The 27,646-nt window shown below is 43.5% G+C and overlaps 1 protein-coding gene across 12 annotated transcripts in view; it reads right to left on the reverse strand.

Annotated features, from left to right (window-relative positions):
- Lar (tyrosine-protein phosphatase Lar) overlaps nt 1-27,646 on the reverse strand; it is a 165,782-nt gene that overhangs the window by 50,810 nt on the left and 87,326 nt on the right. For all 12 annotated transcript variants that reach the window (XM_022789698.2, XM_022789699.2, XM_022789700.2 and 9 more), the window contains one exon: nt 7,177-7,915. In XM_022789698.2, coding sequence (XP_022645433.1) covers nt 7,177-7,714 — 538 coding nt within the window. In that variant the 5' untranslated portion in view covers nt 7,715-7,915. The remainder of the gene's footprint in view (nt 1-7,176; nt 7,916-27,646) is intronic.

The following is a 27,646-nucleotide window of genomic DNA, read 5'->3' on the forward strand; positions in this document are numbered from 1 at the left end:
TCAGGTCTGTTTGTTCATTCGTAGCTTAATATCCAGTCAGTTATCAATTACTTAAATAACTAAATAAGTTATATCGCGCCAAAAATCGCCACTATCGTATGGGTTTGAAGTGTGTGTTTGCATTCTTCAAAAAATCTAATTGGTATCCTATTGAATATCATAAGTACTGTAAATCCGGCCAATCCTAATGGTAAAATAGAAACTTCGTGACTCTGCGACCTTACGCGGAGCTTCCTTATTCGACCTGTTCTATCCTGATCTTATATTTTTTCCCGTCAAGTCACCTATACGTCCATTATGTGTACCTTTTTCGGTAATTATCGCGACAACGGTATAGAATTTTTAAAAGTCCCTACTGCCATTAAATAAATGTGGTTACCCGTTATGGTTACCTTGCCGCGCTAAATATTTTAAAATTCTATGTAAGCATTACAACGCCCAGAAAACGCAGCCGAAATGTAGCAGAACCAAACATACACAAATTGAATAGGATAGTATTAAGCTAATGGAGACTACAATAGGTAATGCTTATTATACATTGTCTAAGACGCGGACCATGTTTCGACGTATTCTGATCGGCCTAGACAAATCGTCGATATCAGTTACCGTATTATCTATTTCCTATGCAAGCAATTGATTTTCCTTTGAAATCCTTTACTCACTGCCACACTAAATTATTTCGTGAGATACGTTTTATTGTATCCTAGTGATGATTAGGTCAAACCTAAGGACTCCACCTACGACCATAGCAACGTTAACAAAAAACACTCTATTGTCGCTTAGCAAGACTATTGATATTTGCTAAGCAGAAAAAGGGAATTAAATGACAGAGAGGTCAGACAGGGGGGAAAACGTCAATTTCGCACCCGCCCGGAATCCCAAACGCATGTATACGTACGCAGGCCTGCTCTGCCACGCATTGGCAAACGAATATGGCCACTCCTCAATGGTCGTATTAGCAACACCATGCAATACTTATTCGCGCATATAATTACACAGGTAGATATTGCTGACAGTGCGCGCCCTGTGCTACGAGAACATTTGAATTGTTCCGTAAATAGTTTTGTTTGAAAGAATATCAAGAGCTCATCACCATATTTTCACCTGTAATCGTCCCATTCTTGTTGTGATTTCAACAGATCTTGCGGTACAGCCGCTTTTCTGAAGTTCTTGCGTCTTCATGAACAAATCACTTCTACTTTCATCCGCATAAGGGTAGAATTGATCTTCTGACGATAATTCGACGACGTAAAGACAACGGGTCGACGGAGAGACAGCCAGGCACGTTACGTGTATACCGAGAAGGCTCAACGAAGAATATCGCGTAGGCAGCACCGTGACATCGCGCACTTACAGATGACTTATAGATGTTCTTCACAGATGTGTTATTAGCAGTAGAAAACTAGTGTTAATAATTGCCTGTTGCATCCACCCATACGTTTCTGCACCGACTCTCCCCCGATCCACATTCACACAAAAAAGTACAGAAGTAAACACCGCGAACGCCTGTATTTTGATCTCTGGCTTCGACCGATGATTTAGAAAAAAACATACACACACATATCAGTAGGTAGATGTAGCCTCTCATAGCACAGCCTAATTGGAGGGTAAGGATCAGCCGATTATTCATGGCTTTATATTCGTCCTGTGTACCTATGTCGCAGCGATGGCACCATTTTACATTGAAAGGGAAAGGCACAACGAAAGCAAGGCTTCGGCCGTAGCTAGCCTTAGAAAGGATGGAGTCGTCGTCGTCTACGGGGATGAGGGTCGGAGAAAGGAGTAGACAGAGAGAGATCAGCCGTCTGTAAAGCTGTTTCGTCCGTGACTTCTCTTGGTTGTTGTCCTTATCCCCTGTTATCGATGCTGCTGTAACAGCTGAAGATGGCACCGCTTTCTGTGGTGGCTCCCTCTGTGTCTTTTGTATTCGTTTTGTTCACTGCCTTTATTGTTGGTATCTCCCGATAAGTCCGCAAAGAGACACAGAGATGCGTTACTCACAGATGGGGCAGGTGAAACTACTGAACGACAGAGTAAATGGGCTCTCTAAACCTAAAACGAGAGGCTCCGTCATGGGTACTAATAAAAATATTAGAGATTGCCGCCACAAAAGGTTTTGCTGCTACTGGTCTTGTTTCTGCTCTTGGAGTACAAGCAAGAACTAAACGCCGCTGCTCATGGAGCTGTTCAGCGCCTTCGCTCACTATCCGTGATGCTGCCTTATGCTCAGATGCTACGGGCAAATCAGTGATGCTACGAATCAACAACGCTGGTGCCAGTGAGAAACGGCGACGACCGACGAGACGTCCAGGGCACAACGAACAGTTAGCAACGACGCCAGAACGATCGAAGCACGGCGGGGGGGGGGGGGGCAACTACGAAACGTCGGGCAAGGAGATACGAGGTAGAAAAACGGGCAGGTACAGCAAAAAGAAATCCAAAAAAATATGCGACAAACACCATGACGGAAGGGATGAGTTACTGCTCACTACTTACTGCTCATACACCTTACTCTTGGCTAGCAGGACAAAACGCAGACAAGTAAACAGAAAGATGGGTTTTCGAGCTACAGCGTCGGGCACACAGTTAACAAAACGTCGTCAGCAGCAGCAGCAGTAGTATAAGGAACTGCTGCCTTAATTCAAACGAAAGTTGTACTACAACGTAAACAACTAATACGGCAGCAAAAAGCGCACTGTTTACTTCGGCAGCTCGAACGTCATCGGAACAATGGCTGCTACGTGCAAGCGAATTAAGGTTCAACAAACAAATAGCTACTAACAACGAGACCTGTAAAAGACAATACAGAGCTAAAATATAATACTATTACGATAAAATTATAAACGTTAGCGACGTGCATGCAAAGATGCCAGCATGCCCATTTTTTCTGACGATCGATAACGCCGATCTAAACTATACAAACTATATGAGTCCCAATAATTGAACAAAACCCTTGCGAACAATGTCAGTAACTCAACTCGTCTCGGCATTGTAAACTATTTTATCAGCGAAAAATTCTAATACTGTTAACAGATAAATGAACTTCGCTTTGTGAGACTTTTTCTACGTTGAACAAACTGGACGACGCTATAACAAACAAAAACATAAGCCGGCATCGGCAAACGTCGACCACCGTTGCGCTGTACATCCATATACCTTCGGTCAATACAGCTCACGGTATCAACCAGATGAATCATACAAGCTTGTCTCGTATGAACGCCATGCAAAACTCATCTCTCTTGGGGTCTAACTCCACCCCGTTACAAAGCCTCTACAGTTTAGGAGGGATGGAACGCTCTGTTCCTCCCCCGACGCTACACTGGGACAAGGTATAGCCAATTCGTGGAATGGTTGAACCAACGCGAAGCAGAGCAGATAGACCGTATATTATATATAGGTACGTAGTGCCGATGCTATGGGGTACAGGTTGAGGAGGTACCTGACCAACGAATGAACGCTGCTTCTGACGGTGATCAACAACAATAACGTTAAAACCCAATGCGCGATATGGCAGAACGAATTTGTGCTTGCTCGCTTTGTTTGGCCTGTTTTGATTGTTTATCGACATCCACAATAACTAAGCAGAATTGCGTATAGTGTATACTATACGGTGACTGTGATCAAGTACAGCAACAAGGCTCAAATATAAAAATAAGACAAAGATCTAAGGCCATCGACGGTTGACCGATAATTCGAATCGTATAGGTAGAGTGTTAAACCTCACGTGAGGTTCAAGTACGATTTTGGAATGGCGCCTTTGTGCTAGCCCGCTGTTTAGAGATTTGGAACCGACCTGATTTATATGATTATTACTATTTAAAAATTCTTACTCTAGGGGGTAAATTAGTGGCGATTAGACATGGAGAGATGCCACACGCAGCAGGTTCTCGGCGTCTGAAGGATAACATCAACACCGATATAGCAAACAATCGAGGCTCATTATACAGATACAAACCGTACCAATATATTTACATCACTCAGATTTAGCGGACTCAATTCAATCATTGAATTTTCCAAAGAGCAACAACAAACCATACGTGGAGTCTGCAGCAGCATGAAGTATCCCGAATACGAAATATTGGAACAGGAGGACTGCTGATGCGGCTTATTACAGATCTCCTGAGTGACGCGGCGCTAATCAAGGACCAACGTTATTAACATCGACAGCGGCAGTATCTCATCAATAGTAAGAGCACCTTAAGGAGCCTTGGCTTATTTAATGGCATTTTAGAGAAAATCCAAGAACAAACCGGCATCTTTTTAATTTGATGTACATAGTTCACTGAACTGCAGCTGCTTTTTTCGTTAATCGACCACTATATAATAAATTAAGTATATAAAAAAATTATCTACAATTTGTTAAGCCGAAAAAAAAAACAGCGGTAGCGACACTCTCTGTCCGCTAGCTCGTATTTACCTTGTTTAGTGCTTAGTAATTGGGTGGCGTTGATCGAACGATATTGACTGCTTCAAAATGGGCAAAAAAATAGACACGCGTCGCTATCGTTGCCCGTCGAACGTGTAAGGACACAAGTGGCACATTTAATAGGTACAACGTGGTGGGTATTAGTGAAGCTGATTGTCAGGAAAACGATCTTCTGCGAAATTTTATTGCCAAAGTACATAAATACATAGGATTATCTACAGAATTCTTTCTACCTTTGTGGAATATACGGAGCCAGCTATGTGCACCTCATGTAAGCTTGTTTTATCGGTGATAAGTCCTGTATTGTATCGTAATTTGTGTTCCGTGTTAAGTTACGTGGATCAGTTAATTTTGGACTAATTTGGACCAGTGGACCTAATTAGGACCAGTGGACCTAATTTTCCGGGTGAATAACATATACCACCTCATTGTAGATAGAATATATTACATGTTATTCACGCGGAAAGTTAGCATCATTGTAGATCTCCATTAGAAATTGCTCAAGAAATTCAGGAGTGAAGGGTTCCCAGTGTAGTTATCGCATGTCTACGCTACTCAGTGTGTATTTTTAGCTTATTTCGCCGTCCGATCAACAATTCATTGTGCGATGATTCAGACATTTCGTTGATGGCCGCTAAGAATAAACCATATATCGATTAGCATCAATGCCGTGCACGACAAAAAGGTGTCTTCATTGCATCACGCATGATGAAGGTAACAGTCGTTCAACGACTCATTCCTTTAAATATAGTACGAAATGCAAGCCTTCGATATTTCCGAGCCAGATAAACGAAATGTTTTCTATACTAGAATAATTAGTTTTTTTATTGTTTGAAAATGACGTTGTTTCTAACGTTTCATATCTGTTTACCAAGCTCGATAGCTTTTTCTGTTACCCTCGTTCGTCAAGTGACTATAATGTTCTATATAATAATAATAAAACAATAAGCGCTACATTTTACGATGGGAAACAACGATGACTTTCTGCCGCTGCCACTGCTTCTGCTGCTACAGCAACCGTGATTCAATTCAATTCAATTCAATATGGATATCATAAAGCACACGTGACAATATCTATGACGCATCCAGATGAAATTATTTAAGAAGCACAAAATGTACATACGCACAATAGTAATTATAGCAACGGCAGCGCGTATACGTATTCGTTACGTTAAAAAACAAGCCGGCCAATATTTAAAATCTGAATCCAGTAACTTAAAATGCAGGTGAAACGCGGTGATGCGAGGTGATTACCTTTGCTAAAAGTCACCAACGTGGATAATGATGCCCTTGCTAAATGTGCTGTTCCCCCCCTTCCAATCATTTCCGCTTGCGGTCTTGCCACGATTGTCCGCTCGAGCAATTGTCTACTATAGTTAATCAGCCGTTTCGAATATTAGGCACAATCAAAGAAAAAAACAAATGACGAAAGGTGGGGTAGAGAGATTGTGCTAGGAAGTACATACGGATTTACTCGATATATGTAAACAACACGAGACGCAACAAGTTCACTGCAAGTTTAGCGACATGACTAACGACGAAAAAAGACTTCAGAGCTGGCAGAAGGACGCTTCGATTTATCTTCGACCACCGCGCTGGCGAAACGGAACGGTGGTAAATCGTCGGGTTAACTAATCAACGTCGATAACGGCATACGGATTTGTGCCTTTAATTTCGACTAAGCAATAATATAAATATACGGCAGAATACGACACTCACCTATTGATTCGTATCTTGACTTCGACAGCTTCGCCCATTGTATTTAGGAGCTCGTAGGACCGCTAATCGATAAATGGCAACTAAACGCAGCGACGGCCTTGATATTTGATGGACCACACGTGGCGGCGGACGGGGTATCGTTTACTAACTAGCAGCGTTAGACACAGTCTCGAAATTTGCTTGTATAAAAGATGTATTTTCTTCAAAAGTCAAGCAAGTACCTAAACTACGTTCGTGTATATAACACGACCTCGTCACGTGCACATCTGAAGAATGGTTATTGTCGCCGTTGTGTGATGATGCGCATTAAAGCATTACAGAAGCGAAGTATATTGGAAAAACAAATACATCAGCAAAAATGGCTAGCCGATAAGATATTTTGTGTCGTCGGAACGATCGGATGGAAAGTAGATAAACGACGGGAAGCAACTTAAGCTTGGCTACCAGCGCTTCGTCGCCACTGGCGACGATGAAGGGTACTCGCTTCAAAATACTGGCGATGTATGTATGGGGAATAGAGAAAAAAAACAGAGCCTGCCAACAAAACCTTACCGAGATAGAAAATCCGATTTCTCTCAGTCTCTCTCAAGCGATTTATTCGTCTTTCCGCACGCTCCAATGTCGAGATTTACTTTCCTCTGATCCCAGAAGTGTCTACTAATAGAGAGCCGTTAGTCGGCGGCCCATTTCGTCTACCGTCCAGTGAAAAGTAGAAACAGTACCGGCGTAGTGGACAGACGCAAAAAGAAGAAAACACCCGGGTGAATTTGATTTTTAAGCGTCGCCCGCCTATCCTATCGGCAGAATTACAGCAGCTGCATCAATTGCAGAGGAACTGCCGTAAAGACAGGGCAATTCACCACAAAGCAAAGATAGTTCGTCTCTTTTCAATAGTCGATACGATAGATCAGGTAACGTTTACGCGAACTCTAGTAACGTGTAATCGAAATAAAAATGGTAAAAGTTCTTCTAATTGACTAAGAGATTAGATATTAATAACAAATTTGGTTGTGATGAAAAAGGTCACTCACTTCTGTACATTGTTGATAATTTTGAAGTTAGCAGCGGAGCGCAAGCGTCTTTGTTGCGGCACGTCGTCTTTTCTTTTCGACTGCTTGTGTTGTTGTTCTGGCTATTGATAGTTTTTTTTGACAGCTGCTGAGTTTTGCTGACTTTTACCACATACTCTTCAACGTCGCCGTACCTCAGTCGTCGGTGCATGTACTGACTTCGTTCATTATATTGTCTTGTTGTCGTTAGAACGTCGATGTCCAGGCATAGTCTTAGATTGGCAACGTCGTAAGCCTCGGTATCACTATCACAACTACTGGAAGCGTTGGCCAATACTCTTCTCGATGCCGCGGTTGATCTTAGATGACTTGTTGTGACTAACTTCCCCGTTGCAACAGTCGGTATTGGAACGACGGCGTCGAATCGAGGATCACTGGTGAGCCCGCTGCCTGCTACCACCAAAGTTGAGTGCGTCAGAGCCGGGCGAATGGGGACTCGACGGCCGCACGCCTCATGACGTCGGGCGACCCCGCCGTCGAAGGGGGGCCGGAGTCGCATTCACACCGTGAGCTCAGCTCCGACAAGCCTCAGGCAAGCCCAGCAGATCGTGCAACGCGGACTAAGCAAACTGAATGCTTAGAAAACTGCACGGCAGCTTCGCGCAACCATTGCTGAGCTCGACTGAGACGCTTGTAGGATTTAGAGCGGTGATTGTGCATGTGTCATGCACACAGTTACCTCTTTAGCACTTGTAGCTCCCTATAATTCAGAAAAACAAATAGGGTAAAGAAAACAGATATATTTATTGCGGTTTAATTTTTTAATAGCATGGTAAGAAAGTTAATGATTTCACCTTATTACAATGATATCGGAAAAATATAGAGCATATATTTTTGTGAGAATACTCCCATCCCAATTGAGCTTTTCTAAAATTCCCGCAAGCATTCACTGGGGCAAGCAATAATTCCGGTTTAAACATGGCGCGTCAACAGAATTCAACGGCAGCAACGATCGACTTTAGCAAAAATCGACAAACCTGTTCCTCGCTCTGGGCTTTCAACTGCTTTTCATAGCCAGTCTCATCAGCACTTGTTTGCTCCACCACGGTGTAGCCTCACGCTGTGGCCTAATAGGAGTTTCGGAGGTGTAAACTCCAAAGGCTGTCAAGGTTTGGTTTATATCGACAACTCGGAAGAACGTACCGAGTTGTTGTGAGGTTATAATATTATTGTTACCGTGGCGTCTCCCTGCTATTTCTGGCGAAAAATCAATTTCGTGTCTCTCACGAAACAAGGTGTTCTTGGATACCGGCATACTTACCTACGGAGTCGTTCAGGCGACCGGGTCAGCTAAACCGCGAATTGCAGCTGTGACCAGTTTCTGTGTCTACCGTTGGCGTGGGTGGGGCAAGCTCGTTAGCTAGTAAACTAACCTCACTACTAATATTGTGTCCTGCTATGACGCGTACCGGGAAAGTAACCCATTCAGGACTTCTCAGTCGTGCTTAACCAGCTCCATTGGTTAACGCCGCTTTTAATCAGTCAGTCAACTAGCGTGCAAGTCAGTCAGTCACTAGTAATTGCCTGTCTTGCTTCGGTTTCTTTCGCGCTTATATACGATGCCCCTCAACCGCCTCTAACCATACTAGCTTCTCCCTATGCTTCCTCTGGCAATGCCTCCGCCCCCCAGGTCTACGACGTAGTCCTAAAGTTTTAAGAAGCTGCTGGTCTAACTTAATGTCGGGCGCCAGTTTAAAACTGTTACGAGTATGCCCAGAATAAATGTCGCTTGACTATTGGCCCTGTAATGGCGGCACCGACCAGAATGCACATTGTTAGTTCCTTCTTACTTGTCTGACGACGCTAATAAGACCTGAACTGTGTCCGTAATACAGAGTATGATACGACCCGGGTAGCAGAGTAAACAAAAACTACGGCTGGTAACCAACGAAACCGTGCAAACAGCACTAGGCAAAGGAAAACAGGTAAAAAGCAAAATCAACTTTTTGCTGAGATGATAAGCTGTCTTATTTACTCGTCATTGTAGTAAGGTCATATAAACAAAATAGGGACGCTATCGAAAAAATTTAAGATAAACAAAAATTATTTGAAACCGAGTATCAGAATCACAACTCTGATAATATTTCCTATAATAGAAGCACTTTGATAGGTGATTAATCCAAAACTAAATATGACCTTTTGTCATATTTATACACGTTGTGCTCTCAAACCCACAATAAGACGGTGTAAGAAAAACTGGGTCTAAAAAAACTACAAAAGAGCTAGAAATATATATCTAAATTGACGAAACCCATTTTTGAACGTCAAGGGAAGAAGACTGTCAACGCATCATTACGGTGGTTAGGGATGCGAATGATAATGTCGCTGTACTGTTCAAACGACCATTGCAGCTGAATCTTGACGCAAGCGCCGGCCTAGTTTTGGAGTCATACAACCGCAAGAAATCAACGTACGCGAACGCAGTCTAGATACGCAGCGGTACAGAGAAGTAAAGGAATGGGCTTTTTTTTCATCCATTTCCCATTTCCCCTCCTAGTGTGACCGGACCAGATGATGACGTAAGGTCCGATGCCACCGACAAGTAGCTAGACTCATGGAGATCCCATATGTACTAGTTTGGTCGTGGCTATGATTGTCTGAGTGGCCGGACCGTTTATGCCTTTAATGTTGCCTAATGACTGGTTGCGGCTCTTTGCTTTTGTCACCAACGTCCACGTTACTTCCATTGTTATTGGCATAGCAAAGCGAAACATGTAAGGCAATCGTGTTGCTGTTGCCCTACGTAAATGAAAATGAAACCTTACACTGTCTCCCCAGGCCATCTCCTCTGCTTAGCCGGCATCATCCATCATCTCTTCAAATGGCTATTTCCACCTTTTCCCTTGCTTCGCGCAGTAGACCACTCCCATAAAACAATTGTTTCCAATTGTTCTTTAACATCCGGTTTTTCCTGCCTTTATGTTTCGTTTTCTTTGGCGGGGCGATGCATAAGCAACAGAATCGGTACCGAAGGCTGAAAAAAAAGCAGTCGGCGAAGGTCGTACCAAATTTTGCAAGTAACCTGCCAGCGGCCAACAAACCGGCAAGCAAGTGGCTGGAAGGCTCAGCAACAGGCGGGTAGCTGTAGTGAAAACATTGTACACCATAGCTCGTTCCTGCATCAAGAGTTTTCACCCTAAGGGTGATGGGGTGAACAAACAGAGGGACAGGCAAAATAACTGTTGTATGGAAAAGGCCGATGACCAGCCAGGAACAACCGACAGAAACGGCAACAGCACGAAACGAAAGTAAAGGAAAAATAGGATTGCATTTTTGTGCAATGTCGGGTGTCTACCCCCACCAGCTCCCCAAATCAACTCCTTCCCCGCAGAAGGTGCTGCCCCCAGCTCTGGAACCACTATGACTTCAACCGCCGTGCCAGCGCGGCACCAGCAGATCGGCAGAAAAAACGATGCAAAACGCCTGCATCGGTATCAGATTCAACGTTTCCACGTATCAGCCGTCCAGTGTTTCGTTTCCTACCTGTCTTCGACCTGTTTTTATTTTCGGGTCACTTTCTTACCCTGTGTCAGCTTGCTGTCTGGCAATATTGGCGTTCGTGCAGCGCGTCGTCCTCTCTGCACCTTCTGTTACATCGTGCCCTTGAGCGCACATGTAGATAGAAGGCAGTCTTGCCGTAGGCAACCTGAAGGTGGCTCACGTCCGTCAGATGGGGTCGGACCCATTCTACCAATCGACCATCTGACTACTGTTTCATTTCTGCCGTCGCCCACCTTCTTCTAGAAGAGCAGTAGCAGCAAGGTAGTATACAAAACAGTTCGACGGTTACTGCGAAGGTAGGAACTGCGCAACTTTCCCCGTTGGATGGTGGCAACACTTTCTGGGATAGTACCTCGGTCTTTGTATTTACCTCACTCAGAGCTGGTTTGTGTATGGTTTTCATTTTTGCGGACCTATTTTTTCGTCCCAACTAACCCTTCGGGGAGTGCTAGGGAACGCCTTTCCTGTCGCTCTAAAGTTTAGTTTCATTTGCTACTCTATCTAAAGAAAGGTAGCCACCATTTTCTTTTCTTACCTCCTGCTCTATTCGGTCGGTGCCAGAGCCCGTGGAGAGTTGCACAGAAAAGGAGGCGACGAGAGATAAAGTGGTAGAAAACAAATTAGAATGTTTTCATTTGAAGCTACTTTCTTTTCGTTGACCGTTACGTCGGTGTCTATGTTAGTTTGTCTGTCTGGCCTGTATGAGATTTTTGTAAGATGTGTTCAACTAATTCCTTAATTCTACAATAGAGATTCTGTAGACATTATTGCATACACAAAAATAGAGCAAACTGCTTTTTTGAAAAGGTCAGTTCAGACTTAGTCGCAAATACGCTAGATATAATAATCTGTAAAACATTAACCTTAGATACACAAATGCCGCACAAACAAAGACAGATACGCATGTATTATGTCTGCTGCTATGGGTTGAATCTACCTACGGCTATATGAAGATAAAACGAGTGACTATAACGCGTTTTCACCAGCCCGTAACAGTCTACACCGGTCCGCTGTAACGCGTCCCTCACAAGAAAGCAGCTTCAAAAATAGAACAAGTGACGAAAATGTTTTTTGCTAGAGTCATCATGAAAATGAAGGGAGTTCTGGTGCAAAGTTTTGTGATTGTGGCTTACATCAGAGCAGTCCCTTTGGAAGGTGTGATAAGAATATAATCAACACTACGAGCACTAGTTGCGAGGAGAGCGGTACGTAGGTCTATTATGCGAGAAAGGGCATCTTTGTATGTCAAATCAAAGCAACTCTTTGGTTCTCTTGCCCCATAGTGCATTAGTGGCGTCCATACTTGCACAACCGCCGGTTGAGGCACTGGCGTTGTAGAGTCGTCAACGAACTATCTGGCGCTTCTCGGACACGAGATCTCGCAATAGCAACAGAAGAAAAGTGAAATCGTTTGCTATTCAAGGCATTTCCAATGTGTTACGAAATCCTATTTAATTGCGAAATGCGCGTATGTTCGGAATAGGTCAGAAAATCAGAGACAGATCTAAGATTTAGGCATCGAGGTTCGAAGATTATTCGGCTTTAGGACGTGGCCTAAGTGGTTCAGAGTTCCTGTATAAGAGGACAAGTGGATGCAAAGCGCTTAGTACTGCTTTTGCTATGACAGTTTACGCAAATCCGTTTCGGTATATATATATATATATATATATATCGAATAACCTCTTGGTACCACACGACTTTCTGCCACAGCCAAGTTTTAATTTCTAGCGCTTCTCCAACAGAAACCACTTGTACTACTAGGAAAGCAACTATGGGTTATCTCAACATGACAAAGAAATATCTATTCTTCATGGATACACTGTTTGAGTGGATGACTGAGTATGCCTAAGTGTGAAACTACGCAGGATTTTTAAAACTCCATTTTCTGAACCTCTTACCGGCATCAAACTTGGATCTCCACGGAGCTATAGAATATCTATGGCCCATCGCCACTATATTCTTTTGTCCAATGAATTGTTTTAGTAGCTCAGCCTATTTGCCCACTCCCATTGTTCAGAAAACCCTAAGGAATTCTTCTAAGCTATATAGCTTGTTCCACTCTTTCTCCTTCGTTTTATCAACCTCCCTCAAAGGCATTAGACCGCTCATTGATGCCAGTTGATATCAGAAGAGCTTCTTAAGTTCGCCCACCTCATCCTTTTCTTTGCCCTAAATTTCCGCCCGGCAAAGGGGAAGCATCTGCGTCAAAACGGAGGATGTCTAGCTTAATGGGCGAACAGCTAGCGGAACATGGTAGAGACGGTTTCCCAGCAGCTAAGGACGTTAGCCAGCCCAAGCTCGGAGAGTAGCTCGAATTTCACCCGACTGCTCTACCCTCCTGCCATACCTATACTCGTACATGCTTCCGTGCTTCGGCTTGCGCTTGACTTGCAGTAGAAAAGCAGTCATTCGCAGGCGAACTAAGTTCCTTCCCCAGGAAACATCAGCGAATGTGGTGCATACTTAAACATTGCATCAGATCCAAGAGGTGGAAGGACAGTTTGCCTGCCAATCCGTCGCCGATAGTAATCGCTAGTTCTCGAATGATTAGCCTGGTTTGCTTGTGCCTGCTCATCTCTAGTCCCTAACTTCTGCCCCCGCAGTGCTACCCGCAGGAACAACGAAGAGGAAAAGCACGCGCCATAAGAGGAACGAAGCCTAGCGCGCACGGTCGAGATCCGGGGCTAGAAACGCAACAGCAGCAGGCCGCACAGCTGAGGTCTTTTACCTTCCTCCTGACCGGACTGCCAGCGCCGTCGCGCAACAGCCAATCTCTTACACACGACAGAGCTGCCACTGTGGCTTTCTTAGCTCTGAGATGGTAAGGCCCTGAGGTGCTTCTGCAGTCTTCGGCTTTCCTCCCTGCTACCTGGGACATATCGGCACGCCCTAGTGATGCTCAGTGGTTTGAAATCGCAGGACAACCGATCAGGATATCCCGAGTATTCGCCTTGTTCACTGGGTCAATATCGGCAGAGATGACACGATGCAGGCAGGTTTCAGGCCTGGCATAATGCACAAGAATAGAGGGACAAAGCGAGCGTCGCCGCAGTGCCTCCATTTTGTGAGTAGTCGTTCCCACAAGATGCCGCAAGAAGAGGAGAACTGGGAAAATGAGCCAGAGGCTTGTACCGTGGGAGGGTGATAAAGGCAAGGGTATTCTGGCAAGGTTAGATAAGCAATTTCAGTAAGCAAAACAAAACCATTGTAGTATTACTGCGATAAGGCATAGGTGCGTGCACCCCATGTGCAACAGACAACATACGCATATAGAAACGCCTTTCAAACCCATCGATGCGTTCCGGCATTCTTGTGTGCGCGTTTCGCAGGGTCACTACGATCGATATCGACAAGCTGGGCGAACACTGCACATAAAACGTGCTAGATCTTCGGTTATTAGTTAGGGGACGAATCGTAATAAAGCAATTAGAGGTATGATTTTTCAATGGCTATTAAAAGCGTTTTTATTTGATTACGCGGTTTTAACGTATAATAGTCAAACGTATATAATGCAATATGGATATTGTTACAAGGACAGGATGGTTGATTGTGGAAAAACATCATAGTGTTACAACAGGCAGAAAGCCTTCCAGTACATCTAACTTCATACGCGATGTATAGGTTAATAGAACTGCTTGCTGGGCTTAATTATTCCAAGTTTTTCGTACCGAAACAAAAGTGTTCGAAATAATTGTGCGAAGACATGGTTGGTAAATTACAATGTTACCATTAACTTCAAGCTCGCTCGAAACCTGCTTTTTGATAACCTCTTTATCCACGGATCCATCAGAGCTTTTGTATAATTACTACATCTGATAAAGGCACTGTCAGCAAGGAAGCATGAATCAGTACGGGACAGACACATGTAAATAGTCCATACAATATATTACAAATTCATCATCATAATATGATAGAACAGGGTCTTCGATTGCTGTTCTGTCTGGGTCAATTTTTGTGCCCGATAATTGAACCAATGTATACTTTTGGTTCAAAATGGAATTTGTTCTTTTTTTTTTTAACTACCTTCACAACAATGAGCTTCCGCACACATATCTATGTTCAGCTTAAGTGCAATGGCTTTCCTTAGTATAACATACCGAGTTACATCATTCTATACACGAACTTCTTGTTCTACAATAAATGTCAAGGTGCACCTTTTGATAGTCCGGATATCTTTTATGTCAGAACAGAACAGTGCGACCCTCGAAAGCCGTCACATAAAAAACATTCAGGTGACACTATAGGTGGTAAAGCGTCCCAGGCCGCTCATATACGCGTAAACGTAACGTTGTGTTGGGGCCAGCAGTTCCGAGTTCAACCTTTGTTCAGTTTTCCAGTTGGTTATTTTTAATGCAACGGTGCCCCCTTCTTCCCTTATATTCGAATTGTTTTGAAATATCGAATTAAAATTTTCCTCCAGTTCGCCACACGTCTCTAATTGTTTTATGTTCTGTTTGGCAAATATTTGAATATTGCGCGCTATCGCGCGACGATCGTCACAATAGTTCTATGGCCTCCAGCCAAAAGCAAAGCCATCAGTGGCCAATTTCTTTAAAGTTCCTCACACATTACGAGTCCCACGAGATGGCCACAAAGGCTTCTTTCCGGACCCGGTACGACTTCGTGCTTTGTGCTCTCTGCCTCCTCATTCCGTACTGCTTCTTCACCCTCCATCACTCGCCATTGTCTTCGGTCCAATTTCGTTTTCTCTTCCATAAAGTCATCGGTCTCACCCGCTTCTGCTCGTGCCGCTGCGTGAAGATGGAAAGCTGTCGAACCATTGTGTTTCTTCGGCACTTCAAGTAGAGTCGACTTGGGGCAGTACTGCCATCACGTTTAACTGCGGCAGGTCGAGAGCTACACACGCCTCCCCAACAGCATCAGCAGTAGCAATATATCACCTTTGTTTTAGTGAGGCCGACTGTTCACATCGAGCGAATATAAGCGAATAAGCTAGCACAGTTGTTGAGATTTTTTCATTAGTTAGTGTTTGATTCTCTTAGCTCGGCGAGAGGTAGGACCGACTCAAGACAGGCTCCAAATCACGCAGGCACAACGAACAGAAGCCAGAGGGCTTTTACTATAGTGCCAATTAGAAGAATGGTCACAACTAACGAATGTCATCGAACCGATCCAGAGGAAAGCTCGATAACGTTCCATACGATGCGTCCATGCGCTACCATTTTTAAGTAAAGAACGCAAGTCCAGGTGACGTGAGAGCGGCGATAGGGATGACACCCGGAGAAATAAGCCCACGAATGGGACGATTACTACTCTTGCTACTAATAAATAAGCGGGTTAGCACGATGCTAATGGACAGACCGCGAAGCTGGTCGAAAAAAAGGCAGCGAGCTGCAGCATAGGATGAGGCTATCTAGCTAAAACTGTGGAGAGACTTGACAAACATTGCTTGTGATGACACTGTATTCCAAGAAGACAAATCAATAGTAAAGATGATACGTAACGATTTGTGCTTGTATCGGCAGCATTACAGTGTGCATGCACATACGTACACGCACAAGTTTACTTAAACTGCTTAAATTTACGATTTGTTAGTTGTTATGTCAGTTTATTTCGTTTGCGCCAGGTCGTAACGTATAAGTGAAGTGATGACGCTATATGAATGGTAAGCTAATAAACGTACATATCAACGTACCTTTCCATCTTGGAGATGTTAGTTAGACACCTTGAATAGATTTTAATAAAATTAGCTGTTATAGTAATACTCTTTCACGCTAAGGTCAGGTCCTTTGAAGAATTTTTTTTAGTCCGATGCTAGAATAGTCCCACCTAGTCCTCTACTTAAACGGATACAGTCTATTTCTTTATAGATTAGCCTATATATATTGACGTCGGTGAATAGTATCTTTGGTACAGGTTGCTCACAAGATAAAGGATGATAGATGTCGAGCCTCGAAAGTCGGTGTCTATCAGCTCTCATGTGCAACCTATCCAACACCGGCACGCGAAGATTATGAATGTTACTAGAAACATCGAAACACAACGGTAGCACGAGGCCTTTTCGAGGGCACTCTATAACCAACCAGAATAAAAGAATTGGAAGCTAAGCGAATGAGCAAGCGTGTCAGCAGTGAATCCAGGCCTGAAATGACCCAGGTATAGACGACCATCACCGTTGTCATGATGTTGCCTTCTTCCAGTCTGCTTGCATAGCCACCGGCCGCTAAGGTCAGGCAAGAAACACTTCTAGCGACCAGATTTTTTCGGCTTTCCACCGTGTCAATGGCAGGATATAAATGCGGTCAGTATTACTACAACCATAACCTTGAAATATAACGACCTCGGCCATTCCATTTTAGTTTTGATCAAAGCGGTTCGGCGCATCGCCGGTCAATTGCCGTCATTAGCGGCTTTTGTCCGCGACACATCCGTAGAGTGACTTTCCTGACGACCTATTTTTACGCTCTTCCATTCCGGTGAAAGGGTGCTCATTACCGCTCAGAACGTTAAACTAGAAGCTGCTGCTACGTGTAGAGCAACAACCAGTGGGCTAATTTCATGAAGTCTGACGAAACAATTATAAATCAATACCCAAATCCCAAAGTAGTGATAAGACCAGTTATATTATCGCCGTAGTAACCTTCACGGCAATCCGTCGTGACTACTCATAAGCAGTGGCACCGTTCGACGATTCAGTCAAGATGGAACAGGTCATCTGTTGCCGTTGTGGTCGTGGACGATGATGTTCATCCGATTTTTGTCTGTCTTGAGACCATGTCGAATTTATGTAATAAAACAACAGAAACGCAAAGAGCTCCAAGTACATACCACTCGTGTGCTAAGCTTGATGTGTGATATAACCACCCTTGAGCAAATTTATCATACACAACAATGTTGGACAATTCTAAACTTTCGGAACGAGCTATTAGTCTTCGTTTCTCGTTCTCAATATTGGCCATATAGGTGCAATTTTAAACAAGTTAGAGAAAAAGCAAAAAAACAAAGTACACACAAGTAAACGAGTAGCTAGCTATGTACGGCTGTAGCTAAAATGGCGCATTACTACAATCGGCATAGAAGTGTCACAACGAAAACGCTGCGTGTATTTTGGTCGGCTAATTATATATGACAACTCTTAGCCTAGCGGATCACTCGGTCTTGCAACTATTCTCTAGGCCAGAAATATTAACACCATGTGTCTAAAATATATTTATGGCACAAGCATCCCACGTAGCATTTGATATATCGCAGACGTGAACACGTTCACGCACTGGGCAGAGGCTCAATAGAAATATATATAGGTAGTGGGCCGGATAGTTGGGAGCTACACCATCAAATACTAAAGTATAGCGTCTGAAACCCACGACATGATACTTTAGCCGCTGTAGCGTGCATGCGGAATAGTAGACACGTAATGATTGGCGGTACGATAAAGCGGACCCCATCATATGGTACTGCGAAATTCGAAACAGGGAACAAGAGCAATGCACTACAGAGAGACCGGCGATATTGGAAATGCTATTCAACGTCTTGCGGCCTCGACGCTCGCTTCGAGCCTCGTTTCCACCGTTCTTGCGACTACATTGGCGGTGGATTTTCAAATATGATACTTTTGACGTTTTAGGTAAAGTTGGTCCCTCGCCGCGGGGGGTGCTCGCCACCTGTTCTACCTGTGGCTACCGATCTGTTCCATAGGCATATAGTACTACCATAGGCTATGCCGCCTCCGAACACTTTAGGTTGATCACCTCGCGACAGCGCGCGGTTTCTTAAGGTCGCTAAGTCCGAAGGACATCAATACAGCGACTAGTTAAGTAACAGGAAGTATCGAGTCATATTTGTTACGCTCGGAAAAATTAAGCCTTTCGTATCTCCGCCGTACTCCATCTCACTGATATGAAACACAGCATACATTTTTCTGCAGGTTAGGCAGCTGTTTGACGGTAGCAGACACAAAGCTGATACGGGCGAAATTTGTGTAACTTCATTAAGACGGCTAGTTAACCGATCGGCGGGGGTAACGGTGAAATCAGCCCCGCGTGGTCCCCCACACAGTGTACCATCTATAATTTCCTATTCATATATGATATGAAAGTATTAGAGCGAAATTTAATTAAATCATGTCTGTTAATGGCATCTGACATGTTAATATTTTGATTAATGACTGTGTGACAGACCCTCACACACACAAACCATGCACATAAACGCACAGACCCAAATACGCCCATAGTCAGTCTTATGTAAATGCGCTCGCTAAATCTCCAAGGATATACAAATCACTAAACACAATATATAACCCTACGTAGCTAAACACAACCCTTAATTTGGCGATAGACTGCACACAGAAGGTACACAGAGTTAGCACTGCTCGATCATTTGTCATCATCTATATAACGTTGGAGGGATAGACATCCTACTAAGATAATGATACAAGCGAGACTATGCCGTTTCATAAGCCGATGACCGAGTCGGGATGACATGGCCGTTCGCGAACAATGCAAAACGTGTGATACCTTTTCTATGCGGACTGCCGTATAAGGTGGTGTCGTTTGTATCAATAGACAGTCGCGTATCGCGTTTGATGATAGGACGAAGGACTAGAGTTATACTCATAATGGTCGTATTAGCTGGAATAACAACTGCGACCTAAGCGGCAGCTGCAACACCCAACAGTTCGAAAAAAGCTGCCCTTTTTTGTGTAGCGATATGCCTCGCTTTCTGGACTTAGGCAGTGTTAGTGTATCTCGGTGTACCAATGTGCAAAACGCTCATGCCATGAATGTGCCGCAATCATTCTACCTTTTCCCTTTGTCCCATTTTTCCCATAAGATGGCAGGAGGTTTGGAAAGATACCTTCCTTCACTCGGCTGCCAAAGCAACCAAAACGCGAACACTGCGTGCCCCTATTTGTGTGCACGTCTTTTACTGGCATAGGTTATTATCGCCCCATTGTCAAGCACAAACAGTTTATATCATAGCTGCGTCACGTGGAGTGTTCAATTGAAGCTTGTCCATTTGTTGTTCACCTGCCCAATGCGCTACCTCCAAATATGTACCCCTTCTCATTTCTTCTCGTGTTATCCCCATAGGCGTCGTTCTATTATTATTCGACCATACGAACACTGTATACCAGTGTTCGTTTAACCATTCGTTTCAGTTGTCACCGCCTACGATGCCAAGGGCTGTTGATACTAATGTTGGTCTTGCATCAGCTGTCTTCGTCAGACGCCTCCTCTACAGCAACGGCCATGAATAAACGAAAGCGAGGTCGACCAACGAACAAATGAACCCCCGAGATAGGCTGCCCACCGTTCTTGCCACTGTCTACTGATATGGCCTTTTGCCTCCGTAGGTGATAGCTTCTCCCACGATAACAACCATTACTTCCAGCACTAGCCAACGCGCACAGATTATTAGACGTACTCTCTGCGTTTCGTTAATAGCTATTTCGACTTTCCCTTTCATTCTCGCAGCCCTTTCGTAAAGGCCACCAAATCAGGATCCCGGATCCGCGAATGTTTTTGTTCGACCATAACCACCCCTTTACTTCTAAGGCGAAAATACTATAACGACCCCCTGTACGGGGAGAATACTTTTAAGCTCACCAACATTGGCACCACAGTAGCCAGCTGACGCGGTAAGGTTGACGTGATAATCACGGCACCTCCGCATTAACACCGTCACGACTCACCCCAAGAGGTGTTATACGCATACTCGGTATAATCGTAGTCGCCGGCGTAATTATCACACAAGTAGCCATGTGTATCAGTTCTTCTTACGTTAGTTCAACTGCATTGGCGTTCGTCCATACTTATATTTAAAACATGACACGTATAGGTAAGCAAAAATAGTTATTAACCATTTCTCTGACAGGTCCATGAAATCATCATTTGATTCATTCGAAGATCTGCCTGCCCTTTATGAAGTACGCTTATCATTGTACCGTCAATTCGTCTACTCATGCTTCGTTGTTTACAAAATATGAAACATGTACACATGATTAATCGTCCACATTGGTAGTTCCTCTGTCGCATTTGGTATACGATATTTGATGGGTAGCCGGATCATTAGGTCACACGAACGGCTGCCAGCTGGAAACTGGAAGAAAAATTAGACACTTTGCCCGTTCTTTTTTTGTTTGTCCCTTTCCTGCTCTTTTATGTTATACGGTATCACTTGTAAACAGCAGAACCGTTGTAGATAAAACGTTAGTTTTTTTTGGTGTTTAGCTAGCGAGGTGTAATTCGATTTATAATAAGTGCTTTGAAAAATGTTTGAAACAACTTTTTTCTTTTTATTGCACGAGCATCTATAAAAACACAATACGATTAAAACAGCGCGAAAAGGTTGATTTACGAGCAATACTCAAACGGTCATCAATTTTTTTATTAGTAGTTCCCATTGTGGTGTGCCCTGGCAATACCGTGTTAACGTAATACGTGTTCACGGAATATAGGTAGTCTGACTACGTTGTAAAATTTTGGAGCGACATAGCACAAAAGGTAATGGCGATGTAAAGGGACCTATTTGTTGCAATCAGTTAATAATTCATCAGAAGCTAGCTATGCTATCATCCCTTCTGCATCTTTTACCTCTGGATCAAAAACAGCCGGGATCGATGATCGCAGAATATTCAAGCGGACTCGCGACATTAGAACAACGCCTACAGTAATTACTTAAACATCAAATTTAATCGAGCTAAAAATACCTGGTCATTGCTGCATAATCTTATAGTATTCAATGATCATCTGCATCACGGAAAAAGCAATTGGTCTCGTTCTTCTTACTTTTCTTTCGTGTTACGCAGTGACACATTTCACCTGAGAGCTTCTCCTAAGTCCACAGAGTCTTTTCGGGACAAAATTATGATTCTGATTATTCTGCTAATCTTAAGCTTAGTTAGGTAGATTGTTCCGAGTCATAAGGCTTTTATCTTTCGCATTTTCGTTTCGGTTCATGCTGCTTCCATTTGCTTCTGTATTTCGCTTCATCCTTGGCTAGCAGAGACATTCACCTCTTGTCGAGTAGGTCCAGCAACCTTCCAGGCACAGTGGCGTGTCATCGCCTCTGTGTCCTGTTCCTTCGCTGATTGGTCTCGCCATTCTGGGCTCACACTCACCCAAGCTGTGACGCGTTTGATGAACCAAGTTCCATCTGCTCTCCCTCTTCCCACAGTCATTTTGTGTGTTATAGTGGCGGATGCTGGTTTCGCTGATTCAATATTGCTTAGTCGTTCTATAGCTCTATTCTATCTCTGATTTCAGAATTGTCTTAGAATCGCCGCTAGCTTCGTATTGGGCTTGCCTTTATTGCCTTTAATTGATTCTGTGCCTCCCGGTTATCTGTGTGTCGCTGCGAGCGTTGTAATAGATTATGCGTCTAACGTACTAATAGCATGTAGTTGGGGTCCGCTTTGTTTTAGTACCTTGCCTCACTGTAATCTGTACTATTTATGTAGTATTTACATGTAGCGCTGCTGTCTTGTTGTCGCATGGCTTCTCTCGTTCGTTCAAAGTCTTTTTTACGTATTAACTGGTATTGCAGTTAATACGTAACGAAGACTTTCAACGAACTATCATCTGTTCAGGTTATACAGGAACCGGCAGCAGCGGCGGCGGCACTTATCACTGCTCCCCTATCATGGCTGACCTTTCTGCCTGGCCTACAGCTCACTCCCGGCCAAGCGTGTCCCAATATTTGGCAACACTTTTATTAATACGTTAAATGCCAAATGACCACAAAGACACGTCTTACATGACGCGTAATCCAAATTTACGTTCTTGATCCTCGTTCTAGATTCCATTGGATGTACCGAACCGTTGTCTTCGATGTGATAATTTGTACTGTAATTATTAACACTCTCCAGATCGCTTTTATCATTAGCGATTTACGCCAGTCTTCCGCCTCATAAACATAAATTATTTGCTAGTTTTGATGAGACTAAATGCACTGGCGGAGAGCACTACCCTGTGTGACTTGATAGCTGCTAGCGAAAGAGGAGAAGCTCTTTTTGTCACAAAGTTGTTCCTGAACATGTTCCCGACACTTGTCTATTTATTCGTACGTCATAGGTCGCAGTGCAGGTGCAGTCGAGGTATCTGTTCTTGCTTTCCATTGGTTTTCAGCGTTTGCCTTTGGTGAAGATTCGAGGAATACAGCCATAGACGACACTAGCTTTGTACTCATGCTGAGTTGGAAACATCGTTGTGACATCGGGTGCGACAATTAGCTAAGATATTGATTGTTCTAGTATTGGATTCAAGTTATACTGTTCGGATATCACAAAACAAGTAAGCGAAAAGATCGACGGTAGAGCCATCCATATCCGACATAGACTGTCACTCCTGTCACTGCAAGAATTCGCCAACGTAACAGTGGTTAATTGCACGGCACGTAATGCACGCATTTTTTCATTTCTTCTTTCTTGTTGGCTACCATAGTGCCCCATAATTGCCCTAGAGCATGTACTGGGACTATAGATTGGGTTACAGTGTGAGTTAGTCCTGATAGTAACCGCTGTGATAGTATTAGGCCTTGGCGTTCGATCAGTAGGTTCACTTACGCCACACGAGTGGATCTTTACTTGCCTTTTAAAAACAAACTGCAATCAACCAGGCCACCTGTTTGTGCTACTGAGAACTTTTCCTATCGTAATTAAGGGCCATTTGGCTTGGCTTATTTGTTGGGAATTAAAATTGCATATAATAATTTACGCCCCAACAGTTGTCTGCCCTCCAACACTCCCCTTTTACCAATGTTTTCTTATTAAAAGTGGTGACAAGGGCCTTTCTTGATTTCCATGTGGCCGCCAGTACGCCGGCCCAGTGAGAAGAGGCAGAACGAGGCAGTTTTCTCGTTGGATAGGCAATTTCCGTCACGGCTAGATCGATCTGACATGATCCACCAAGTTACGTACCATAAAACAAAGTGTGCAAGCTGTCACTTTTAAGTGTAGTGCCAATACGATATGTACGGTACACTGTGGTTGATAGCACATCAACAAATGTAACGGCCTAAAAATGTTCAAACCATATTGTCCCGGGAGCGTCACCTTAAAGAGAACCAATCGATTCGAATTTGGCGTTTGTTACTGTCGTTAAATATTGTTTCAGATACACAAGGAAAATGTGTCTGGTTCCAGACACGGATGTCAAAATGCATGTTCTCTTCGAAACGCATCGTGCCTTTCTGTTATCTTCTTCAGCGGTAAAATCCACCATGACACATGTAAAATACATCTAACACAGACTAACTACAGGAAGTCTGCATGAGCTTGTGCTGGTAACAAGGCCACTAACCGCCGCACATGTTAGAAGTTCCTTTTTGACGGACATAGTTGATTGGAAAGGTGCCACTGTGTGTGAAATGACGCTTGATCTATATGCAATTTGCAAAGCATCTTACAAGCCGTTAAACGAATGTAGGCACATAGCATGTCTTCATAGATATCATAGAGGACCGTATGCTTGCTATATTTCGAAGGCAAAATACGGCGCTACTCAGTGAGAATGAAGAAGCCTTAATTAGCATACCCCGAAACCTACGAGAATGTAATACTAGAAATGCCGAAGTAGGTCATTCTATCCAGCGCACCTAGTTAGCTTCGTCGTTTATAGTCTTGCTGCTATCAGTCTGGTTTAATACTCTACTACTTATCTAGCCTACGTATATGCACGGTAAACAGGTATAGATGTCCACATAAAGTCGTTCATATTAAATAAATTTCGCTCCCCCTTTTCTATTATGGAATTAGTTGTAGGGAATAATAGCCTATTGTGAACACTGCGTTTAGGTTTAATTTGTCGGTATCATGATCTTCTCGAACTTATCGTTGGGTTTGCCACCAACTTATTGGCCACTTCATAGCTGGCCGCCCCCAATACACGTTGACAACAATTGAGCTTTTTTTTGACTATCCCAGCAACACGCACCCACCAACACAATTCGGTAACCCTAGTTCTGTATTCTACACGTGGACCTGGTTCATATTAACTTTCGTGCATCTGATTAGATCTGTCATTGTGATTCGATTCTGTGAGCTGCTGTGACCATCGGCCTGGTATCGTATGCTTCGACTACAGAACTTTTACAGGGGCATATTTGTTTAATATATCATACGCACGAACTAAACGTACGTCGACCAAAAGGCCCTAGTCAGTCATCGCAGGACCCGACAACTGGCCTCATGGCAACGACCTCTACCTTTGCAGATTCTCTGAACGCTACTGTAGTTGCTTTGCCTACTTCTGCATCTAATAACCTTATACTACTTCAATCAGCTTTGATGGGGTGTTGTAATCGCTCCCACATGCACCTAAACCTTTTTAGCTGGTTAGTAGTAGCTGGTAGTCATGATTAGCTGAAAACAAAACCACGCTGCTGCCCGATCCAATCACCTGTTCCGGCTTTAACTTTTCTGCGCACCTTTGCTTCCGCGCTGGCATCTTTGGTGGACGCACGAGGGCTGATATATATTATCGGGGACGGGCTAAGCTACCACCATAACCTATTTATATACTAAATAATACAACAAAACAACAGTGATAAATTCACACTAGTAGACCGACAACTGAAGAAATCGTCAGTTGAAGACCTGGTCGTAGCGGGCTCTGTATTGTATACACACACAAAAAAGTACCTGTTAGCCACGTTTAACTTCCGTTGCCTACGAATTGGCATGTTATTTGAAAAGTCATAAAGTACCACTGTACGGCATAGTATACTACGTATCTGGAACAGGTGATATAATATCCAAAATATTGCATCTTTCTACAAGGATTAACGACGCGTTGGTGTTATCGAATCGAGGCAATACTGTGGAATTTAATCACATGTCGTTTATACGATGTACACAATAAACATTTCATTTTACTGTCTTTATTTTTACGTGTGTAAATGTACGTGTGCGTGTGTGTCTTTGTGCATGTGTGTCTGTAATATGTACGTATATATGTGCTGGCCGTAGCCAATCATATATGACGTATACGTGAGCAACATATACAGAAGGGCGAACGCGGAACAAGAGCGGGGCGAGGTACGATAGGAGGACTCGACAATTCCGATTTAAGAGAGCTTAGGGGCTACAGCAGCGGAGCCGGTGACTACAGTAGTAAAGACGGTATGGTGGAGACAAAACGCATTGGCTTTTAAAAGTATTGAGTTCGAGTCCACCAATGCCAGGACAGGCCTGTTTCGGCCGCTGCATTGCTCGGTGGCTTCCTGATTTTAGAGGCGACGACAGCCTGCCTATTGGTGCTTAAGTGGAGGACGTCACTCAACAAAATTGGCCGTGGAGATCGACTGCAGACGCGGAATGAACGCGAGATGCAAATTATGTAAAGAAGGCAGGCGGGAAGGCTGGATAAAAAATTACGTATCTATCTGAGAGCGGCCGTATCGAGTGAATGTTGAGGTCGCCGTGGGCATATTGATGTGGCGTGGACAGCTGCAGTGGCACTGAGGTATACCGATAGAGAAATGCGCAGCACGGGTGATTTTATGGGAAATGGTCTAGGCCATGATTTGAAACGTTTTTCCTATGGCAGCGTAAACCAGAAAATCGATGCAGATACACGCAGTTGTGGAGCAGAGGTTCTAGGAGAGAGACGGTCTAGGATATGTTCTAAATGACATTCGGTCTGAACAATTTGGCATATTCGATAATAGTATGCCATATATTACATGATTTTTATGATAACATAATTAGTAGTACTCAGCTTATCCTATTCAGCAACACACGGAACATTAGCTTGTGCATTTGTGACCAACCAGGACAATCTCTTTAGATAAAACCACTGTCAACCAGGGGTCATAATTTTTACCAAAATTGTGTCCAGAGATTTAGTCACGGAAACATCTGCGATACCTTTCTTTTTCCTAAATACTATTCTTATTCAACATATTGCTCTATCTGAGACGAATTAGTAGCGTTCTCACTCCGGTGAGAAATTATTTAAAACCTGTAGCATCTGAATTCCATAGAAATAATGTTATATAATAAAGATATAATACCAAATAAACTGTGTAAATAATCGTGTTTTTAATTTCATGTGATGAAATATAATGGCCACGGGAAAAAAGTACCAATAGCAGTAGAATAGCTTTCCCAATACTTCGAGTAACATGGGAAGATGGAATATCGCTCCATCGAAATGTTTTTTGTTTCTGTTCGGTATTGTTTAATTCGGATCATCTCTTTTTTTAACAGAACTGTCCGGTTATGGAGCACAACGACCGACGAGAAGAGAAGCGTCGAAACAATGTGACCTGTATTCAACATTTTATCAACTTCCTTACAATCCCTTCCCGAACTTACCTGCCTAAAGGCTCAAACAGCAACATGGAAGCATCAGCCATACTGACCGGGTCCTAGCAAACGTACGTATGTACTATACTAATCATAGATATAATACAACTCTACACGAAGGTCTGGTCAACAAAAGCCAAACTTCCTCCGAGAGAACCAACTAAGTACACCTAAAAATAGCATTTCTCGTTACAATGCGTAATGCAATTGCTCGAGCAGCTGTTTTTGCTTCGGTTGAAAGTGGAAAAACACAAAAAAATATAAAAACCGGAGCGGCAATCGCGCCGTACTGATAAAACTGCTACATGCCACTATCTATCAGTGATTCATTATAAGTACGGTCAAATCTTCCCTTCTAATTTGACATAAGCAAGAAAGAAGAAAGAAGTAGTTCGCACATCTCTGTAACCCTATGCAGCCCTGACTAGCATCATGTCGACGCATGCACGAGTACATATGGCCTATAATGTGCATCTGTATTGTACCTTGATTGCACGTGGAAGCATAGCTTATCCCAAATCAGTTTCACAACTCAGAACGGCGGAGTTGACGAAGGCAGCTTCAGCGGCATCCTGATAGAGACTGCTGTAATCTGTGCGTCCGCTTATCTATAGGACTACCTTACTATACCATCGGCCCCTTGTTTTCACCCATGACACCAAC

This window comes from Varroa destructor, unplaced genomic scaffold, assembly GCF_002443255.2.
Source record: "Varroa destructor unplaced genomic scaffold, Vdes_3.0 BEIS01000002.1, whole genome shotgun sequence".
Lineage (NCBI taxonomy): Eukaryota > Metazoa > Arthropoda > Arachnida > Mesostigmata > Varroidae > Varroa > Varroa destructor.